Genomic DNA, 23,670 nt, shown 5'->3' with positions numbered 1-23,670 from the left:
ATCTGTAGACACAGTAGTTTCTTCCACTTGTTTGTATCTTTCTCTATCTCTTTGAAGAAATAGAGAGAAAGAGAAGAACACAGGCATAAAGAGTAAGAATGCCAACAAATAAGTACCTATAAATAATAACCTTAAGTGTAAATGGATTACATACTCCAATTAAAAGGCATAGAGTAGTTGAATAAGAAAACATGACCCATGTATATGATGTCTACAAGAAACTTACCTTAGAACAAACGACTCACACAGAATGAAAATGAAGGGATGGAAAAAAAAAAAGCTGGGGTAGCAATACTCATATCTGACAAAATAGACTTCACAGTGAAGGCCATAACAAGAGACAATGAAAGTTACTTCATAATACTAAAGGGATCAATACAATAAGAGGCTAATAACTCTGGTAAACATATATGCACCTAGTACAGGAGCATACAAAATATATTTAAAAAAACTCTGCAGGACTTTAAAGGAGAGATGAACAGTAATGCAATCATAGTAGGGGACTTCACCACCCCACTAACATCACTGGATAGATCTTCTAGACCAGGGGTGGGCAAACTTTTTGACTCGAGGGCCACAATGGGTTCTTAAACTGGACCGGAGGGCCGGAACAAAAGCATGGATGGAGTGTTTGTGCAAACTAATATAAATTCAAAGTAAACATCATTACATAAAAGGGTACGGTCTTTTTTTCAATAGTTTTATTCATTTCAAATGGGCCGGATTGCCCACGGCTGTTCTAGACAAAAAACCAACAAAGAAACAAATCCTAAATGACACACTAGATGAGATGGAATTGACATTTACAGACATTTCATCCCAAAGATACAGAGTATACATTCTTCTCAAGTGCACATGGGGTATTTTCAAAGATAGACCACATGTTAGAATACAAACTAAGTTTCTGAAAGTTCAAGAAGGTTGAAATTATATCAGGCATCTTCTCGAATCACTCTGGCATGAAATTAGAAATCAACTATAATGAAAACACTTAAAACATTCAAATATATGGAAGATAAATAGCATGTTATTAAACAATGAGTGGGTTACCAAAGAGATCAAGAAAGAAAGAAAAAAATTTCCTGGAAACAAAAGAAAATGAACACACAACAACCCAAAATCTGTGGGACACAGTGAACACAGTGAAAGTACTCCTGAGAGCAAAGTTCATAGCACTACTGGCCTACTTCAAAAGATAAGAAAAATTAATAATAAACGATTTAACCCTACAACTTAAAGAATTAGAGAACAAGAAAAGCCCAGGGTAAGTAGAAGTAAGGAGATAAAGATCAGAGCAGAAATAAATGGTATAGAGACTTAAAAATATATATAAAAGATAAACAAAATTGATGAACCTTTAGCCAGAATCATTAAGAAACAAAGAGTGAGGACCCAAATAAACAAAATCAGGGACAAGAGATAAAGTAACACTGACCCCACAGAAATACAAGGGATTGTAAAAATAAAAATAAAAAAAAATACTATGAACAATTACATTTCAACAAGCTGGACAAACTGGATGAAATGGACATATTCCTAGAAAAATACAGTCTTCCAAAACTCAATCAGGAAGGATCATAAAACTTGAAATAGGCCCATAACTACTGATGAAACTGAAACAGTAATTTAAAAAACACACCAACAACTCCAGCAAACAAAAGCCTCTGGTCCAGATGGCATCATAGGGGAGTTTTACCAAATGTGAAAAGAACTAACACTTATCCTCCTCAAACTATTCCAGAAAATCCAAAAGGAAGGAACACTTCCAAGCTCTTTTTACAAGACTAGCTTAGCCTAATTCCAAAACCAGATAAAGGCACTACAGAGAAAGGCAATTACAGGCCAATATTCCTGATGAACATAGATGCTAAAATCCTCCACAAAACATTAGCAAATTGCATCCAGCAATACATTAAAAGCTCATACACCATGGGCAAGTGGGCTTTTTTCCAGGGATGCAAGGCTGGTACAATATTCACAAATCAATAAATGTGATACAATATAAACAAATTGGAAGACAAAAATCACATTGAGCATATCAATTGATGCAGAAAAAGCATCTGACAAAATCCAACATCCTTTTTTGATGAAAACTCTCAGCAAACTGGGAGGGGGTCATACCTCAACATAAAGGCCATAGATGACAAGCCTACAGTCAACATCATACTCAATGGGCACAAACTAAAACCATTTCCCCTAAACACAGGAACAAGACAGAGATGTCCGCTTTTGCCACTATTATTCAATATAGTACTGGAAGTACTAGCTTCAGTGATCAGGTAAGAAAAAAATAAAAGGCATCCAAATTGGCAAGGAGGAGGTAAAACTCCTTTCAATATCATGTCATCATTATTCACAGATGATATGCTATTGTACATAGAAAACCTAAAAGACTCCACCAAAAAACTACTAAATTGAATAAATGAATTTGGCAACATAACAGGATAACACCCAGAGTGTATGGCATTTTTATACACCAATAATGAACTCTCAGAAAGAGAGACTAAAAAAACAATCCCATTTACCATTGCAACAAAAAAATTAAGATACTTAGGAATAAACTTAACCAAGGAGGTGAAAGACCTGCACTCGGAAAACTGCAGGAGGTTGGTTCTTCTGTCTTAGGAGGGCTGCCCTACCCCTTTTCCTTGTGTTTACTGTAAGAATTTGCCCTGAAGCTGTGTGCTTATTTGTAGATGCTTTCCCTAAAAAGTGGTAGGGCATTCAGAGTCAAAAATGACCAAAGTACTGAATGCTGGCCCTACTACTTATTAGCTGGTGATCGTGGGCAATTCACTCAACCTCTCTAATGGGGGTAACAATGATCTCTACCTCATAGAGTTGTGGTGAAGATTAAATAAGATAAAGTATTTAGAATAGTGTTTGGGCCATAATAAGTACTGTGTCAGTGTTAACTATCATTTTTATTCGTAAGTTTAGACCATATAAATATAAGTCATTAATGGGATACAAAGTCAACATTTTTTAAACGCTTAAGCATTCTAATGTAGTATTTAAAGTGTATGTGTTTATAAGTACTTTTTCAAACAAAAGCTTTCTTAGAGTAATTACAAAGCCAGAAATATAATAATCAATTAGCTTCACAATATAAATTAGACTTCCTAGGCCCCAGAGAAATTTTTACTTTTACCTGGTTATTATTCATGACCTTATGTTATAGATAAGGCAAGTTACACAAAGTAGTCAACCAACATTTTCCAAAAAATTATTTGGTAGTTATTCTTCAAATATAGGTGTCTGATTGTACTTGAGTGAAAATCTCCGGAGAAAAAGTCTATTAAGCTAGTCAGTTATCTGTTGAAAAACAGTAACATCCTCGATGGGTGCATTTTTATGTTTAGGAGTTGGTGGCACTTTCAGAATAAGATGAAGCCGTTTTCTGTTCCTGTAGCAACAGGATTCCAGAGCCTGCTTTAGAGTTCCGGGTAGCTCTGTTGTTCCCGTCTGTATCACACCCACATATTATCCAAATATCTCATGCAAATTTGAAAGGCTTTATGATTACTAAATGTAATGTTTACATAATTCGGTGGATTTGCTTACTCTTGACAACCTCTGAACTGATGTCTGATTTGCGTTTATAGAACACCGTCTACAAGGGGTGTGTATAATAATTGTGCATGAATATGAAGCACGGCAAATATGAAGCACCCCAGAGGGGAAGGTTAGTTTCTAAGAAGCTGGAAGTTATAAATTGGCATTTGTATTTAAATGGAAACTTGAGGAGAGGGGATGGTAGGTTTTTGTAACCTCACTGGGCAGTGAGTGCTGTACAGTTCGTTTCATGGTCCAGGAGTTGTAGCAGGGACGGTTTCTTGGGTAAAGTGGCATCTAAACTGAGACCTGAAGCAAGAGGGTAGGGCTGAAAAGAGGTTAGGCTGCTAAAAAGTTATATGTAAAGACCTAATAAAAGGAAACAGAAATTAAGGAAATATGGCTGGAAGCACAAAACTGAGCTTGAAAGGAAGGCAGAGGCCAGACCATGAAGGTCCTTGTAAGTAATGCCAGGAGGACACACCACCACGAAGTGGTCTGGAGAAAAAGTGGTGTTTGTTACTGTGACATTTTAGGTTAATTTTGTCTGGATGTAACAGTGGCATTAAGGTGGGGTATTTTTGTGTGTTTTTTTAAAGAGAGCCTTTATCTTAAAGAGGCATACTGAAATATTTCCAGATGAAATATGATCTCTGGGATTGCTTCCAAAGGAAATCCAGGGTAGAAGAGAAATTAAAAAGATTTTCTATGATAATTGTACCTGAAGAGGTTGTTCACTGTCCTATTCTCTCTACTTTCAAGATAATATGTTTGAAGTTTTCTATTATAAGTTTTTTTTAAGTCAAAATAAGCAATGGATTTTTGACCATGGAGAGATGTTTAAGGGCTTTAAGTAAGTCAGTAAAGCAGGAAATGGACCGGGAACAAACCCGGAGAGGGAAGGAGGAAGGGCTGGTTAAATACCTACGCAGTCCGTCCTTCCCCCACAGGTTGTGGCGCTTCAGTTTCTCTTGTGCAGGAATGAATGCTCATGGCTTTGTCTTCTTAGTAGACTGTTTGCTATTATCCACTTTCTCTCTGTACTCTAGCAGTGCAACATACTAGCAGTGCCTGATATTCCTAGGACCACGTGGGCTTTCTTTTTGTTAAATAAATAATGTTAATGTGTCTTCTTTGGTGGATGGATTTGATTTGTTGTGGCTATTGATATGTGTTCGGACGAATTCCTGTCCTCTGCGGGTATGAGGTGTTTGTGAACTGAACAAGCTCAACGGAACAAGAAGTCATAGATGGACGATTAAAATGGACAGGACTTGGGGTGACTATCCGGGGAGCAGACACGGGAGAGTGAAGCTGGGATGATAGCTGGGATTTTATTTACCCTGCGTAGCTGGGTGGATGGTGGGACAGTTTGCAGAGATAAGGAGCCAAAGAGGAGGCACTCACTTGGTGGAGGGAAAGGACGGTTGCAGTTGGGGATGTGCGTTGTAAGCATCTGTTTTCTCTGTACTTAGGGCCTTGTGTCCGTCTCAAGCATAAACTCATGGAGGACGGGGCCGCATGCGAGATTGACATTCTTAAGATGTGCCCCTAAAGTGCAGATACATGTTAATCAGAATATGACTTTTGATCTTGTTCAATACAAGCTTTGGGTCCCAATCTACTAATACAGATATTTTAGAAGCAAAAATAAGACCCCCCCCCCCCACCCCCAAAAAAACAAAATAAATAACCTCTCATTTTCTAGGCTGTTACTTTGTTTTAGTTTTTTAAACTCTGGGTTTGTTTTTTTTAATAACATGTTTATGTTTACAAACCCATTTCAAGTGATTATTTATAGTCAAATACTTTTATTTGTGTAGGGCCATCAATGAAAATTAGATTGAGTGGAAATAAGATTAAGTATGGAATTACATCTTTTAGCTTCCTGGTACTAATTGGACATTGAGTTTCAAGTGTTTCCCGGCTCCCTCCTGACAGTGCTTTTAATCATCCTGTGCTGTTGTTCTAAATCTGCTTCACTCCATAGAAAAAGCTCCGACCGTAGTTGGCTCCCAAGGACAGACCAGTGCTAACCTGAATAGATAACTACTTCACTGCTTTTCTGTTCACTACTGAGTTTTGGAGCTTGGTGTTTTTTAAAGGCTCTTTAAAAAATAAAGGCTACTCTTAGGTTTTTTTTTTAATTGTTTAAAGTATTACATATATCTTCTTTTTCCCCAATTGACTCCTTCTTAACAGCATTCCAGTAAGGTTTGTCCTCACTGTGCTAGAGCTGATTCCCATGCTGGCTGCGGCCCTGCCTGGGTGCCGTCCTCATTCCTGTTGGACTCTTATACCACACTTTACACCCCCCCCCCCCCCCCCCACACACACACACACACACACACACACACACACACACATACACACACACACACACATCCTTCCCTGCCTTCCCTCTGAGGTTGGATGGTCTGTTCGGTGTTTTTTTGTCTCTGGATCTATTTAGGCTCATCAGTTTATGTTGATCATTATATTCTACAAATCAGTGAGATCATGTGATATTTATCTTTCTCTGACTGGCTCATTTCATTTAGCATAATGCTCTTCAGGTCCATCTATGTTGTTGCAAATGGTAAAAGTTTCTTCTTTTATATAATTCAACATAATAAAAGCCTTATATGACAAACCGCAGCCAGCATCATACTCAATGGGCAATCACTTGTCGGCTGCCTCCTGCACGCCCCCCACCAGGGATCGAGCCCACAGTCCAGGCATGTGCCCTTGACCAGAACTGAACCGAGGACCCTTCAGTCTGCAGGCCCATGCTCTATCCACTGAGCCAAACCGGTTAGGGATTAGTTTTAAATTTTTATTCTCATCCCTGGCCAGGTGGCTAAGTTGGTTGGAGCATTGTCCTGTGCACCAAAAGGTTGTGTTCAATTCCTGGCCAGGACACAAGCCTCAGTTGCAGGTTCGGTCCCCATTTGGGGCGTGTACAGGAGGCTACTGATCCATGTTTCTCTGTCACATTAATGTTTCTGTCTCCCTTTCTCTCTCTAAAAAAAAAAAAAAAAAAAAAAAAAATTTATCTATATAACCTAGATTTATAAACTTCCTAAATGATACATAACCAGGATTTTTTCCCCCATTTTATATTCATTATTTGAGTTTTCTTTTTACTTTTACTTCTACCTGGTGTATGGTTTTACTGAACTCCAAATATTTTTTCAGGTACTTCTCTAAAAGTTGTTACAAAAGTTGTTTTCATTGCTCATAGTTTTGTTTGTTTGTTTTTAAGTGACTTCTGGTTGGAAAATGGGAAAGTTACTTAGTCGAAAATCCCTTGAGGATAGGAACCAGCCTTCATTTCTGTTCCCTTCCTTGCTTAGCACTCAGCCCACTGTGCCCAGGAAGGAAGCCTGAAAAGGTTGTCTTCCACGTGGCTGTGCACGCATCTGCCTTCCCACCCAGGCTTTCCCGCGGTAGCACAGTAGCTATATACTTGCCCTCAAGGACTGCTTACATTGAGTTTATTCATTTCATTAACCTCGGTGTGGTTTTTTAAAGTTTTCTATATTGCTAGCTTCTATCCCACCTATCCTAATATATAAAAGCCCAGGGTTGTAACGACCAATTACGACTGGAGGCTGAGCAACCCGGAAGTCCTTCAATCAGCACTGGGTTGCCATGGTGACCCAGCACTGACTGCCCAGTGGGCTGAGACCCAGAGAGAGGCAGGGTCTGATCCTCAGCCTCAGTGGCAGCTGTTGATCAGTACTTGCCTCTCTCTTTCTCTCCCTCTTTCTTTCTGAGCTTCACCAGCAGCTGGGCCTTTCTTTCTCTCCTGGCCTCGGTGGGGGCTGCTGTTCAGCCCCACCTCTTTGATCAGGTCCAGAGATAGTCCCGGAGATGCTGACTGGCATAGGAACCGACCAATCAGAACCAAATCTGGGTGCTGTGGGGAGCCAATGGCTGCCTAGGAGGTGGAGTTTTTGATGCTGGCATAGAAACTGACCAATCAGGACCAAATTGGCCAGCAGGGGAGGGCAGTTGGGGGCAAGATACTTCTTTTGTCTGTGAATGAACAGTCTTGAGGACTACACACTAGGGTACCTATAATAATAAAAGTGAAATATGCTAATTAGACTGGACTGCCGAATGACCTTCCAGACATCCTTCCTGATGAAGCCATGGTGGCAGGGGCCAAGGCAGAGGCAGTTAGGGGCGATCAGGCAGGCAGGCAGAGGTGTTAGGGGTGATCAGGCAGGCAGGCAAGTGGTTAGGGGTGATCAGAGAGGCAGACAGAAGGGTTAGGGGCAATCAGGAAGGCAGGTGAGTGGTCAGGGGCAATCAGGCAGGCAGGCAGAGTAGTTAGGGGTGATCAGGCAGGCAGGCAGGCAAGTGGTGAGGAACCTGCAGTCCTGGATTGTGAGAGGGTTGTCCGACTGCTGGTTTGAGATCAGTCCTAAACCTGCAGTCAGCCATCCCCTGAGGGGTCCCAGATCATGAGAGGGTGCAGGCCTGGCTGAGGGACATTCCCCATGCACGAATTTCATGCACCAGGCCTCTAGTTTAAGATAAAATTATAAAATTTCTGCATTGAAAGTGAAATTGAATCCTGACACCTCATTAGATATTTGATAGCTGCAGCTTTTCTGTCCTTACATAATGTCTTTGTTTTTATTCTTCCTGTCTTCATAATATTGCATCTTTAACCTTTTCTTAAAAGCCTCATGTGGGTTAAACATCCCTTAGAAGACAGCACTGGGGTGAACAATGAAATAAAAGTCCATTATGACCAATATAATTAGAATGTTATACACAGACATACATTATTTTGATCTATTAGAAATAGAAAAGAACTGAAAGACAGAAATCTATAATTGAGTAAGTATGGGAGCATTTTCATTGGAATCCCTTTTTAGTTTTAGAAAGCTATATTTATACAGGTTTTAGAAGCTGTTTACTGTACTTGGGTCTCAGCAGGTTGGAACATAGATGTTCTCGAGAGTCCTTTGACTTGATGGTACTTTGATTTTGCCCAGGGTAATGAGTATTCCTTTAAAATGTTTATATTGAATGTTACCTCATAAAGCTAGTTTGAAGAGCCCTCCTGTTTTTTGTTGCCCCATCCAGCTTTATTTTTCTTCATGGCACTTAATCTTTTCATTATTATTGCTCCTGTTATATGCTAACAGAATGTAAGCATGAGGGAAGTGACTTTTTAAAAACTGTTGTATCCTTACAACAGTGACCAGTACAGAATAGGTTCTTACTAAATATTGTTGAGTGAATAATTGTCTGACTTTATAGGCAGTTAAAATAAAAGTGTGCTGCTATTTTTTTTTCAGTACATAACACAATGTTTCCTCGCTATTTTGCAACTTCATTCCCTCACCCAACATTGTGTGATATTATTTTATTGTACAAATAAAACATATTTATAATGTGACAAACCAAAAAAAAATGGGCAATGAAAACAACTTTTAGAGAAGTGCCTGAAAAAATATTTGAAGTTTAGTAAAACCATACACCAGGTAGAAGTAAAAGTAAAAAGGAAACTCAAGTCCCATCATGATGGACAGTATGGTTTTGGTCTTAATAGGTCCAGAATCATTTATCTGTGGTTTCAAAATCTAAACTCTAAGGACAAAAGGCTCCTCCTCTCTTGCTTCCCTCCCTCCCTCCCCCCACTTCCTTCCTTCCTTCCTTCTCCCCTTCCTTCTCTCCTTCCTTTGATAACCTTTGGTGTCAACACCCCTCTTGAACTGACCAAAATTCCTTTGTAGTCTATTCATCCAACTTAGTGTGAATATATCCGTATGTCTCATTCAGATATATTAATGTTTGATTATCTGGTGTTTCCCAAATCCAGTATGAGCTATGTGACCCACTATATCTAATATATGGTATATGTACCTACAATCTTTCTGAAATCCAAAGTTCTGAATTTTTAAATTCATCTTTTCCAAAAAAATCTGATTAGTGAATTTGGAAAACGATCTTTTCATGCTTATGCAGTATCTTTAAGATACATTCCTAGAAGTGATCCAAAGTAGGCAACAAATAGCTTTTGAAATTAGGGGAAACAATGCTAGTTTTTAAGTTTTTTTTTTAAATTGATTTCAGAGAGGAATGGAGAGGGAGAGAGAGATAGAAACATCAATGATGAGAGAGAATCATTGATTGACTGCCTCATGCACACCCCCTACTAGCGATTGAGCCTGCAACTAGGGCTTGTGCCCTTGACCTGAATCGAACCTGGGTCCCTTCAGTCCACGGGCTGACACTCTATTCACTGAGCCAAACCAGCTAGGGCAACAATACTAATTTTTTTTAAAAGATACAAAATTAGAATTTTGGGATACTTGGGATTGTAATTCAGTAATATTGTAATGGATTTTTGCAAACTGGATTAAGTTAATATTTCCAGTCATTCTTTAAATTTGTTAAAATGATTTCTATAAATAGAGTACATACTCTTGAACACTGTACTTGATTTAACTCATCATTTGGTAATTTTCGCTTATATCCAAAGTTTTGTTATCACAGAGAGTAGAGGAAACTGTTAGCTGATAATGAATGAGTACAATAAGGCAAGAATCCACCAAGTATCAGGAAAAATGTTTTTAAAAATGCTCAAATGCACAAGCTTATTAAAACTTCCTTGGTACACAAAGATTACCAATATTTATAAAAGCCAGCTTAGGGATTTGTGTTTCTGACTGAATCCTCTTTTCCATCAAATCCAGTTCAGCCTGACTCTATTTGGCAGCTGGTTTTCTTCAGGAGAACACCACCAAATAAGTGACTGGTTTTGGTTTGTGACGTTCTGAGCGGCATCCATTATATGAAAATGATTCACTATAAAGCAGTGCTCACTCCTTTCTTGCCCATGAACCCTGCAGAAAAGACATCATTCTTTTGTACAATTAAGTCTCTTCTTGAAAGTTGGCACTAAATAAAGGCTTAATTGTATACATGTACTTCAGATTAGGGCTGATACATCCAAATAGTTATTAGTTTATCAGGCTTCCTCAAGCAGCAGCAACATTGCAGACTTTCCCAAAAACACAACAATCAAAACATACATTTTTTTATTGCAGTTAATTGAGGCTGAGTTGAAAACATGAAATAGAGATTTCAGTTAATAAATACATCTGTGGATGCACACTAACAACTATACCTGGTTTCTGATACTTTTAGCTAGAAATTACACATTTATATGAATATTTCAAAAAAAGGGACCATACACAAATGTAGGAAGGAAAAAAATCTCACCCTCCTACCACTTCGACAGCCATTCTTAATATTTTTGTGTACTTGTCCTGACTTTTCTGTACATGCATTTTTTTACACACTTCAAATTGTACAAAACACAATACCTTTTTAAAACCAAAGCACATTCTCCCCGCGAACTTCGTCAGTACTTGTATAGTTAAGGTAGCCATTAGTATTTTCCTGATTATAAGAATGTTTAATGTGGAAAATTAGCAAATGCAATTGAGAATAAATAAAAAATAAAACCTCCCATAAATTCATCAAGTAGTGTTAATATTTGGTATATTTTTTCAAATTCTTTTCTATATATGTAATATACATCTTTGCATCACTGAAATTATAACTGCAGTTTCCTTGTCATTAAATCTTAAGCATACTTTTTAGAAACTATTTTAAAATGCTTTTATAAGCATATGCAAGAATGAATACTTTTATCACAGAAAATTTGGAGAAAATAGGAAAGTACAAAAGAAAATAAAAATAACTGCTAAACCCTACTACCAGCATTAACATCGGATATTCTTTTGGTATTTTATTAACTTGGTCTTTTTTTTTTAGTGCATATTTTTACATTTTTATGAAAAAAAGAATACAGGGCTATTTTTAAAACAATAAATTTAGTGTGCTGTATGGATACTTTAGTCTCCTACTTGGATTTAGATTGTTTCACTGAGTAAATTTTTCGGTAATTTTTTTTTCTGTATTTAAGACATGTTCCAAAATTCTCAGTCATAAAGTTACTATGTCAAGAGACACTAGCTTAAAAAAAAAAAAACCCCACAAAAAAAACACAACAGCATATGTTTAAAGAGAGAGAGAGAGACATATCTTCAAAAGAATTATACCAATTTATGATCCCACCAGCAATTCTTTTCAGTTTTCAGGCTGTTTTCCGATTATAGCTTAAATGGCATGTAATGGGCTTTGTGTCAAGGTCACCTTCCAGAATTCCTATTCATGGATTATTATGGGTAGAAGCTTGTGTGTTAATTTGTCAGTGTGACATTCTGGAGGAAGTTTTTGTTATAAATATTGGGAGATACTTAGACATAGGAGCTTTGTGGCCTAGGATTTGTCAGCAGAGGATTAGGGGAAATCAACCCCAAATAGAAAGCAAGGAAATGAGTTCTGGCTCTGGGACTGGGCCCCGGCAATGTTATCCCCTTCTTCTGCCTTCTTGCCCACACATCCCCCGCTCACTGCATGGATATCTCAGCAAACGTCATTCTCTCTGCTGCCGTCTCTTTCCAGGTTCTTGCAGTGGTATATGAGGGTGGCTTCCAGGTTAGGTTCCTGAAGTCACTGACCTTTACTGCAAAGAGTGTGAGAATGAAAAGCTGACTTAATGTGCCAAGAAAGATGAGAGCCAAGGCCCCAAGGGAAAGTCTTGAATAAATAAATAATCATAGTTGTAATATATTTTTGTATATTGTTTGTGCAAAATTTACTTATATTCACTAACAGTTTCTGCTAAATAGACTGACTCTTGTGACATGCAAACTTAATTTCAATTGTAGTTGTGTTTACAATTGCTAAGGTAGAAACGGCAGTGTAGGTTGTCCCAGATTTCCAAGACTGTGTTGCTGCGCCTACCTCTAACTCCTACCCCAGTTTGGTTTTTCGTCCAAATATTCAGGGCTGTCCTGCTTTTTTGGTTTTCTTTTTTTTTAATCGACTACAGAGAAAGAGGAAGGGAGAGGGATAGAGAGAGAGAAACAGCAATGAGAGAGAAACATAGATCGGCTGCCTCCTGCATTCCCCCTACTGGGGATGAAGCCCGTAATCCGGCCTGTGCCCAGACCAGGAATTGAACCTGCCCAGACCAGCACTCTTGGTGCATGAGTCGGTGCTCAGCCACGGAGCCACACCGGCAGGGCAGGGCTGTCCTGGTCTTGATGACAGAGACGGATGCTCGGTTCCATTGCCTCTGCGCTGCCCAGGCTGTACGCTGGCCTTTTACAGCGCGTCTTACTTTGGGCCCCTGAGAACCAACAATCATGCCTATTTTTACTTTTCTATATTTTCTTTCTCTTTCAAGGCTTCACTGTAAAAACTCTTACTTGTTCTTCTCCTTTCTTTTCTAAACTCTTTTCCTTCTTTTTCTAATTATCTCCTGGAGTATTGGCTTGGGTATATTGGAACTAAATTTCTCATTGTATGGTATTCCTAAAAGAAATACAAAACAGTGACTGTATATCCTGTTCTAGATTTTTTTTTTTGCTTAAGGGCAATGGGCAGTTGGCTAAGAATCACTACATAATCAGTGGTATGCAAACATCCTTCCACAATCTTTATACCAACAGCTGCCTATACTTTGGAGTAGAGTGTTCAAGTTCCAGGCAGGGGGAGTTGAGTAGAGTAGGCAACGAAAGACATTTATTTAATTAATAGAGGCCTGGTACACTGGTGGGGTCCCTCAGCTACCTGGCCTGCCCAGATAGGGCCAAAACTGGCCCTCCGACATCCCCAGAAGAGTCCTGGATTGTGAGAGGGTGCAGGCCAGGCTGAGGGACCTCATCGCGAGGGACCCTACTGATGTACGATCAGGGCCGGGGAGGGACCACAGGAGAGCTCCAGGGTGTGTCGGCCCATCTTGCCCAGTCCTGATCAGCCAGACGCCAGCATCAAGGTAACCTACTGGTCACAGCGTCTGCCCCCTGGTGGCCAGTGCGCATCATAGCGACTGGTCGAACAGTTGGACACTTAGCATATTAGACTTTTGTTATATAGGATTAGAAACTTTGCTTTGCAACTTTGTGAACCAGCACATTTGGACATAGGAAAAAGTCTTGAGTGAGCTGTTCTTCCTGTTTTGAGAGACAAATGCATTGGTGGGGGGCGTGGCCATACGGGGATCGGCCCGTGCGGGAGCGCCACTCATCCCGGTCAGCTGAATGGCTGTGGACCTGCCCTCTGAATGGCTGCTGAATGAGGAAATTATTCTGAGCTCATATTTCAGGGTAATGTCTTGGGTAAAGATGTGTTCTGTGTCCTAGAGGAACCTGGCTGAGTGCTTTGCACCCCAAAGCCACTGGGTGTATGTCCTTGATGTGTGATGCCAGGTTGGTGACACCATCAGGGATGTCCAGGGCAACTGTGCTCCAGGATCCTCAGCCATCAGGACAGCCTCCCTGGGGGTCCACAGTCACGTCCCCTCTTGCCATCCACCTGTGCCAGCTCCCCACACTCGTTCTAGAACACACCTTAGAGGGCCTGGTGGGGTCAGGCCAGAGTCTGGATTGTCTCGGGTATTTGATAGGTGCAGAGACTCAGCCTCACCCTGGGCCTGCTAGCGGCTGCTCCTGCTGCGGGAGCAGCTGCTCATCCCGGTCAGCCATGACTACCAGGGGGCAGCTCCTGCATTGAGCATCTGCCTCCTGGTGGTCAGTGTGCGTCATAGCGACGGGTCAACCAGTCTTTCTGGTCATTCTGCTGTTTGATCGCTGGGCTTTTATGTATATAGATACCATTTGAGAGCAGTGGCTCATTCTGCGAGTCATGCGAAAGCAACTCTAGAAAATACACATCCCTGTGTTTTTGATGGAAGCTGAAAATAGCATATACCATCTATGAGGAGAATACATTCTCTGTTACTTTATTTGTAGAACATTTTTGTGGTTGGTGTACGTGAATGAGAAATGTAGACTTTTACAGAGCTTTCTGGGTCTATCATGGTCCCTTTCCTTTCATGTTTTTTCTTGTCTTGGAGGACCCAGGCGGACTGAAACACAGGACTTGCAGAATCACAGGGCCATCTAGCCTTCCTCATGCCCTCTACCAGGGCCTGTGAAGCATGCCAAAATGGCCACAAGCAGATGGGGCTAACCTGCCGAAGGTGTACATTCTAGAACCTTCCTTCTCCTTAATTTTTCAGTGCTAATTCTGGGGATTAGGAAGTGCTCCCCTAAATCTCTCAGGCTGCATTAAGATGCTTCTTGCATTTGTGTTGTTGGCACAGAGCACTAAGCAGAAATATGATAACCAATAACCGTTGATGTCTAATTCTAGACTTTAGAACACTACAAGGGAATTGTGTAGCTTGTGTCATTTGTACAGCAGCCCTGGGACTGAGTAAGTGTCCTGTTCTTAGACACCTGCTCTCTGTCGTAAGTACATGTCTGCTCTCTGACATGTACTGCCCACAGGCACCTGGTTAAATGTTTCTCCTAAAGTCTCTGCTTTTGCCTCCACACTAGAGCAGGATTATTTAACTCCTTGCTCTGGATTCTTGCTTAAAGATAATTTCACTTCAGTCTCACTCTAATGCACTAGTAAACAGCAAGCAATGTTTCAAGATGCTGTTTTAAAATATCCATTTAAGTAGCCCCTTTATATTATTCAGTGCAAACTTTTTTTGAAATCATATAAAATATATGCACAATTTGGTCACCATGTGGTAGACAGAGAAACCAATAGGTATATTTCTAAGTAATCTGAAAGGCATGGAATAAGGGAGCTTTGTCTGTAAATGTAGATAATTATGCAATTATTTTTAAGGAACTATTTTTTTCCTTCTTTTTTCTTAGCATGTTTTTCCTGTAATAAGATACTATGCTTCCAAACTTGAGGAAACTTTTGTTGTTGTTGACAAGGAAGTACACTGTTGATTCTGATAGTGATCCGTTTATTTACTTAGAATGAGATCTCTAACACCATTTGGAAAAAGTATGGTTAGGGGAGTATGATGTTTAACTGTTAGACCCAGCTTCTGCTTCTGTCTTTCTTAGACCAGCCACTGCTCTTAGGAGAAAATATAAGCTCCGATATCAGACTTAAATCTCTTCGAAAAATAGTAAATGGAATGTTTTTTATGGTTACCAGAAATTTCTCACTTTAATAGGTAATCTGCATAGACACCTGTCCCGGAGAAATAAGTATTCAAACCTACAGGAACTAGTTTCTAGGTAGATAAGTCTTTGGGGCATAGAAGGAAGGAGAGGAATGTAGAAACAGATAGTTATCACTGTTGCTCAGTGGGACTATCAGATTTAGCCTTTCTGATAAAGCCTCCAGGGTGTTTATGCTATACAAGTGCTGGCTGCCTTTGTTTGACCCTGAAACATGGAGCTGTGGTCAGGCCAATTGTGTGGAATGATTCTAGTGACACCTACCCTGCCGATTATTCAATGTACAAATGTCTGTTTAAATTATAGAGGATGTGTTTTGCTCATCTGCTAAAGTAGGTAAGCATTTAAACTCAAAGATAAGCCTTCAACCCAGCTTATTCTCTGAGGCCACGGGTACATTAGAAATGGTGGGACGTAGAGAATTCCAGCCTAGTTCTTTTTACTCAACACTGAAAGGAAGAGACCACTGGCATTCCCCCCACTCCCACCCTCCAGGCATTCTCTAAGGTCTCCTAGACAGACCAGGAATGGGGCTGGGGAAAGGGGCAGAGGCAAGCACAGGCCAGCTTTTGGGAAAAGAGCATGATGTGTCCCCACTATACCCTTAACTCTGAGAACTTCTGATTTACAGTGTATCCCAAAGGACATTGGAAGGATTATTTTAACTATTCCCTAACCTTTGACCTCCTTTTACAGCCCTCTTCTGTCTTCAGGGCCCCAGTGGGTCTGCCTGTCTGTCTACCTTACCTACCTAACCCATCCACTCTGCAATTCTAATCTACTGATCCTGTCTTCCCTACTCCCTCATTTATTTATTCATTTGCTTATTCTTAAATTGTCTTCCCGTGTGACCACCGCTCTCTAAGGTTCCTGCCCCCGCACTGCAGGCCTTCCTTTCCCTCAGGCCATGGCCGCAGTGTGTCTCCCCCAAATACGATGTGGTCCGATCTGATGGTGGGAGTTGTCCGGCCACCAATAAAAAGTAACAGCTGGAAAATAGAAGCCGCATTTTAAAACATCCCATGGAACATTTTTCAAGTCAAATTTTGGCGATGGCCCTTTATTGACTCAAACTTAGAAACAGCTGATGTGGCTGAGGACTGCTCCGCCCCCCAGTACGTGGGGCTCCTACAAACACCCGTTCTTGGGAGATACTCCCAACCTCACGAGTCATTGTTTTCAGATTTGCACAGCTAATATTTGCTCTGTGTAAACACACATTCATTCAGCAAGTATTAAATCGTCTACCGCGCCTATTAAAAGTAACCAGTTCTTTTTAGTGAGAAATAAGACAGATCATCTTTTTTTTTTCCTTTTAATTCAACTCATAGTAAATTTTGATGAGTTCTAAGAGAAAACTCATCTGTTTTTTTTTGTCACTTTATATTATTTAGTTACAAATTTATTTTTGGAGCACGGTTTACACAGATCTTGTTAAACAGTCTGCTTTTCATTGGCCTTTGTCTGGTCTGTAGAAGTGTGTGTTTTTTCAGAATCACTGCTGAAGAAAATGCTCAGCTGGTAAGTACAACACCGTAAAGGGATATGTGAGCCTGAGCCTGGACTGTAATAGAAGATGGGATAGTCCTTGATTTTCTAATTCTTTAGGAACAACTTATCTCAGTGAGCTCTGTCTTCCTTTTAACAGCTTAAATGAATTATAACTTACTATAAAATTCGTTTGTTTTAAAAGGGCACCATGAAATGATTCTTAGTAAACGTACAGAATTGTGCAGCCATCGTGACTAATTTTACGACATTTCCTTCACCCCGAAAAGAAACTTCCAGCCTATTTGCTCTTCATTCCCACCTGCCTTCGTAGGTACCCACTATTGATAGGTGTATCTTTCTCTTACAACAACTGGATACAGAACGAATATTGTTCAGTCTGCCTTCCTATGGGGTATTTTTGGTCTGTTCTCTACCCAAGCATATCTCTCCCAAAGTTCAGAAAGGCAGTAACTGATTTTTCAATTCTGTTTTTGACATTAAAAAAAACCACACACACGTTTTCCCCAATCTATTCTCAGAATAGTGTCACCAAGCTACCCTACAAGCCCGCCCATTTCCCTAATTTAAATCTATCCATTACCTATACAAGTGTGGGGTCTACTGGTCTTTCAAGGACTCTTTTCCATGTTACTTTTGATGGGAAAGTATTTCACACACATACTAGTATATACATAATTGTTTAGTAAGCATGGATCTTCTTTTCAGGTTTCAAAAACACTCTAGTAAAAATATTTAACAAATTTTGTAGGTGCTTCTGCAATAGAATCCCATGGCTCCTAAGGTGTCTTGGTCTCAGAAAAAACTTCATGGGCATAAAATGTCTTAGCTAAACTGGATCCTGTTAACATGAAGTGATACACCTGTATTTTAAATGTAATATGGTGGTTTACTAGTAAAAGTTACACATATGCATGACAGGGAAATACTTATCAGACTTCTTTTTCTCTCCTTCCCACAAGAGAGTTGAATTATATACTAAAATTTTTGTTGGTATATATTAATTTTTGCAAAATGACAAAGATTTAAAAATACCTGCAATATTATCCAGAGGACTTTGCTGTGTATTTACATGTCTCTTTGGGGGAGGGGAGAAGCTTATAATCGATTGTCTCAATCTTTTCCAGTGACTCTGTTGTAGATCTCTGACATGTAATAAATGGCACGGAGGTAGTGGTGTGCCATTAGAACAGGAGCCCCCCAGGTCAGATTTCTGGTTCAAGTCTGGGCTCTGCCACTTCCTACCTGTCTGACCTTGAGCATCTCACTTTATCTCAATTTCTTTTCTTTACAATATTTCCTAGGGTTGGTATGAGGATTAATTAGATAATACACAAAGCACAATAAGTACACATAAGTTACATTTGCTAATGGCACCTGAGTAAGGTACTGAAAACTATTACTTTGTGGCTGTTTTTCTCTACAACTTGACTTTTTAATGCCTTAATGGCAGACAACTGAGTTTTTTAAGGCCTAAGAAAGCTTTTGTGTCTGCTAATAAAATCACTGGTTGCTTTCATTGTTTTTCAATTCAATAAATTCTGTTTCAAGACCTAGTTGTTGTTTTTTTTTAAACCTTTAAGCCCAAGGTATATATCTCTTTTATTTTCCAGTTTGTAAATGATACAAATACATTTTCTTTGATCAGTGTTTAACTTCCATCTTCACCAGGTTACATGGAAGTAACAGATCACAATAAAACCCATATATAAGCTTAGAGGCTTCCTGAATTTTTAAACGCTATTTACACATTTAATACATTTATCTTCTTAATCACCTCAAATGTATAACTAGGCGGACATACGAATCTAGCAGCAAAGAATTTCTAAGCCCTGCGACTCGAACTTGTGTTTGCTGTCAGAGGGCCTCGGGTCAGAACTGCTCGGGGAGCCGTGTCTCCAGTTTCACACTTGTGCCTCTTCTTAAAGCCTTGAGTATGTGTCACATGGCCCACTCCCTTTTTCTGATCCATACCCTCTGAAATGAATTAATGAGGTTCTACATCTGTTCAGATCTACGTTTCTACTCAATTCGATACTGTACCCTTCTTATATACTATTTATATACTTGTCTCAGTTTCATAGGTACTATATCAAAACATACATTTTATAATAAGATAACCGTAATTTATATAACTAATACCCTGTCTTTGGATATTACGCTATTTCCAATTTTCAAGCATTACTTGTAGAAATATTTTTTGTACATCTTTGTTTCCTTTGGATGACCCACAAAATAGACGAACTCGGAGCCATTACCCTGATATGCTTACGTAATACAGTCTAATACCTACCAGTGCGAACCTTCCACTGACTCTCCCATCTGCTGCCTGCTGAAGCTGAGAATCTGTTTGTCAAGTTAAGGAACAATCCTATTGAGATTCTTAAGAGAAAATGACTACTGATGTATATTATATGGTAATATCCAGCCCTCTATGGTATAATAGAGGTAACAGAAATAAAACATAGAAGCAAAATGATGTGCTTGCTTGTAATTTCACACAAAAAAACTTAAGTTCTCCTAGGGATGAAAAGAGGAGCAGCTGTGGAAGCCTTTCACCAGCGACTAGAACACGTACTACAGAGCTAAAACTGTGATATGGACATCGAAGGAGCGTAGCTATATGTACTGCTATTTCTACTACTGAAAACTTTCCCAAAAGTCACGTGGGTGTTGAATTTTATCAAATGCCTTTTTGACTTCACTCAAGATGATCATATCTTTTCTTTTTTACATATGTTTGTATTTTATTACAATCACTTTCTCATTTGAAACCTTCCTTGAATTTCTGGAATAAATCATACCTAAAACCCAAAAAACAAAACAGTATCGTGTACTAAAAGTTTCAGAGCTTTGCATTTGCCTTCCAAAGGAAGATTAGCCTATAGTAACCTTTAGCTCTTTAATGATCTAGGTTAACTTCTAGTCTTTTGCAATGTAAGAGGCCGTGAAAGCCCTCCATCCGCCTTGTGCTCAGGTACAGCTCCCTAAGCAAATGAGCTAATGGGATTGCCATCCATGGAGAGGAACTACTGTGGCCTTTGTCACTTCCCCAGATACTTACCGGTGGGGCAGGGTCACCGCAGGAATGAGTATGTTGTAATCGTCATCTTGATGACAGTGCGCCCCAGGATTGGCTGACACTTGCTGATTGTGGTTGGTATATTGAATCTTCTTAATGAAATCCCAAGGAAAATAGCAATCGAGCCACTAATGCTCTTACTCCCAGGAGCACAGAGCTCTTCAAGGTTAATTATTTCAGTCATCCTCACAGTTGTCCCATGAGGTGAGTGGCAGAGCACTTCCTCTTTAAAAAAAAAAAAAAAAGGTGACTAATTGGATTTTCTTCTGTTCTACACTCTGTGTTCTAGAACTGGGTAGCCACCTTCTAAAGACCATCTGTGTGTCCATTGGTGGACCTGGGTTTTAAAATCGCAGGCTTCTTTCACAAACAAATGCCAGGCTCGCAGCATGTGGAATAGGAAAGTGGGAGGAAATCTGGATGGCGTTTGGCAAGATGCTATGAGAGGGATAGCCTAGAGTTGGTAAAGAGAGGCAGGTCATGGCTGAGTTAGTGCTTTGCTACCTCCATTAGGAATAGTCATCGTGGTGTTGAAGGTTCGTTTTTGACTCTGCCTGACTGAGGCACCTCTTCATTATGTTTACTCTTCCCACAACCTTGCGCCAGGTTGCAACAGGGAAACCAGGGATCCCCGTTTTACAGAGGGACACTGCTGCTTTCTCATACGACTCTAATGTGTTAGCAGCTGGGGTTTTCACAGGGACACGAGAGAGCGAGACGTCCGAAATGCTTAGCCCTCTCCCTTAGCGGGGATGTGTGTCCGTCCTCCAGCCATCCTCTGTGTCTGCCAGGCTAACACTGCTCCTGCGTCTGCTTCCTCCCAGATGGCCTGTGCCCGTCTGTGGACACATCCCGTCAGGGGAGCAGGGACCAAGTAAAGCTGCTTTGTCGAGGGCCCACCTCCTCCCTTGTACACGTGCCATTCAGTCTTCCCACATAGCCTGCTCACGTCAGTTCTGCCTCCTCGGTCAGACTGTGAGCCCTTCGGGTGGATGTTCAGGTCGGTGTCATTTGGTTGGTTTTTTGCTTTTCACTCCTTTTAATTGCCCCCTCCCCGTACCCCTCATCGCTGGGGCATTTGGGTGCACAGTAAACACTGGTGGTTGCTCTGTTTACCATCCACAACTCCCACCAAACATGGCCTGTACTTATTAACTGTGTCATTTTAACAACTTTTTTTTTTCCTTTCGGCAAATGAAGGCTTAGCTGTCACCACTTTGAGTTTTTCCTCCCCCTTAATTTTTCCCTGAAGTTACCCTGAAAGAGAGGCCTTTCAAATGCAAAGGATTATGCGTAAATTGTACAGTGTGCCCAAGCCCAGGACTAATTAGAAGGCCTGGAAGCCTCTTCAGGTGGCCGGGATCTGCAGCCTGGCTAAATGCTGCTTCCCAAATTGAGAACAGCTGGGGCCGTGTGGCCAGCGGGTATAAAGAGCGGGTGCCGGTGCCCTGGGCTGTGAGGGCGCCTTTGCTCTTTGGAGCCTGCGGAGCCTCTGCTGAAGGCACCCCTTCCTCCCGGGGGTCGCGGTGGGTAAGTGCCCGCGCCGGTCCTCGCCGTGCCTGTTTCTGTTGTTTTGCCAGAAATGGGGGTGGCTGCACCGAAATGTTACTAATTTGCCACGTCGGCTGTAGGAAGTTATTTCATCCTTCGGGAAACAGGCGGAGTTTGTTGCCTCAGTGAGATAGAGCTCAGGTTTTGTGTCTCGAAGGCTTTGTGTTATTTCGGAGGCTGTCCGCCTTCCTGGTGTATGGGGTGCATCTCTGACTATAAAAAGGGTAAACCGAGGCAGTGTCATTTAGTTCTCGAATGTTCTGAGGTGTGGTCACTTAAAAAGATTACAGGTTTTTTTGTGTATTTTTTTAAAATCCTCATCTGAGGATATGTGTATTGATATTTTTTAGAGAGGGAGAGAGAGAGAGAGAGGAGAGAGAGAGAGAGAGAGAGAGAGAGAGAGAGAGAGAGAGAGAGAGAGAGAGAGAGAGAGAGAGAGAGAGAGAGAGAGAGAGAGAGAGAGAGAGAGAGAGAGAGAGAGAGAGAGAGAGAGAGAGAGAGAGAGAGAGAGAGAGAGAGAGAGAGAGAGAGAGAAAGAAAGATTGATCAGTTGCCTCCCATGTGAGCCCCAACTAGGGATTGAACCTGCAAACCTGCTAGGTGTGTGCCCTGACTGGGAATCGAACCCACAAACTTTTGGTGCATGGGTTGGTTCTCAGAAAGAGAACCAACTAACTGAGCCACCCGGCCAGGACAAGATTCCAGAGTTTTAATAAGAAATAGAAAGTTTCTGACAAATGCAGAGGGTAACAAGTATTCAGAGCATGTAATCATCACAGTTTTTTAAAAACATATGTGTTTTTATTTATTTCAGAGAGAAAGGGAGAGGGAGAGAGAGATAGAAACATCAATGATGAGAGAATCATTGATTGGCTGCCTCCTGCATATCCCAACTGGGGATTGAGCCCACAACCTGGGCATGTGCCCTAATTGGGAATCAAACGATGACCTCCCGGTTCATAGGTTGATGCTTAACCACTGAGCAACACCAACCAGGTTGGTTTTTTTAGAGAGAGACGAAGGGAGAGGGACAGAAAGATAGAAACATCGATAAGAGAGAAACATCAATCGGCTGCCTCCTGCATGCAACCCAGGCATGTGCCCTGACTCAGAATGGAACTGGCGACCTCCTGGTTCAAGGGTTGGCGCTCCACCACTGGGCCATGTCGGCAGGGCAGTCATCACAACTTTTTATCCTGTAAGGTTCCTGGAAAAGATGCAGTCTTAGGAAGGAGTGATGTGATCTGGGGAGGTTCTAGCTCATTGTGACTTCATGGTTAGCAACAGGCATCAGTGGCTGATGAAGTGGTTGCAGTGTTGGGTCCTGGCTTCTATTTAAAGAAATTTAAAAGGACTTGATTATTAAAATGTTCCTATTTATACTGACATCAGCTCAAAATGAGAAGAATTCCAAGATAAAACAATTCAGTATTTTATAAATAAACTCGTCTCGGCAGCTATAACTATGTTCTGACGATACATTTATAAAGCAAATGGCTTTGGTATTTGTTTCCATATTTTGATCATGCTCTTTTTTGGATGGTTGACAGTTGGAGGGGCACGATATCTGATCGTAGTTTTGTTTTGTTTTCACAGGAGCTGCAGTGAACTCTCTGGGGGAAAGAGAATTGGCCTGCTTCCCTGGCAGCGGCGGATGCACAGTGGAGAGCTGCATGGGAGGACCAGGCATCTGGTGGCTACTTTCTACGTTTCACACCAGGAAACAGAATCAGATGAAGAGCCCATGTTTATCCTGGAAATAGAAGGATTAAAAAACGTTTCTACTAAGAACACTACCATTTCCTTTTGGATCTGAAGACTGGGGGACAATGGATATCATAGAGACAGCAAAACTTGAAGAACATATGGAAAATCAAACCAACGATCCGGCCAATACGT

At 40.7% G+C, this 23,670-nt stretch overlaps 1 protein-coding gene across 1 annotated transcript in view; it reads left to right on the top strand.

Annotated features, from left to right (window-relative positions):
• SGMS2 (sphingomyelin synthase 2) overlaps positions 1-23,670 on the top strand; it is a 50,489-nt gene that overhangs the window by 12,512 nt on the left and 14,307 nt on the right. Inside the window, exon 2 of the mRNA XM_015558085.1 lies at positions 23,368-23,668. Within this exon, the coding sequence (XP_015413571.1) occupies positions 23,601-23,668 (68 nt within the window). The 5' untranslated portion in view covers positions 23,368-23,600. The remainder of the gene's footprint in view (positions 1-23,367; positions 23,669-23,670) is intronic.

Source organism: Myotis davidii, unplaced genomic scaffold (assembly GCF_000327345.1).
Source record: "Myotis davidii unplaced genomic scaffold, ASM32734v1 scaffold967, whole genome shotgun sequence".
NCBI lineage: Eukaryota > Metazoa > Chordata > Mammalia > Chiroptera > Vespertilionidae > Myotis > Myotis davidii.
Note: the sequence above shows the minus strand (reverse complement) of the source record. Positions and strands in the feature narration are given on the sequence as shown.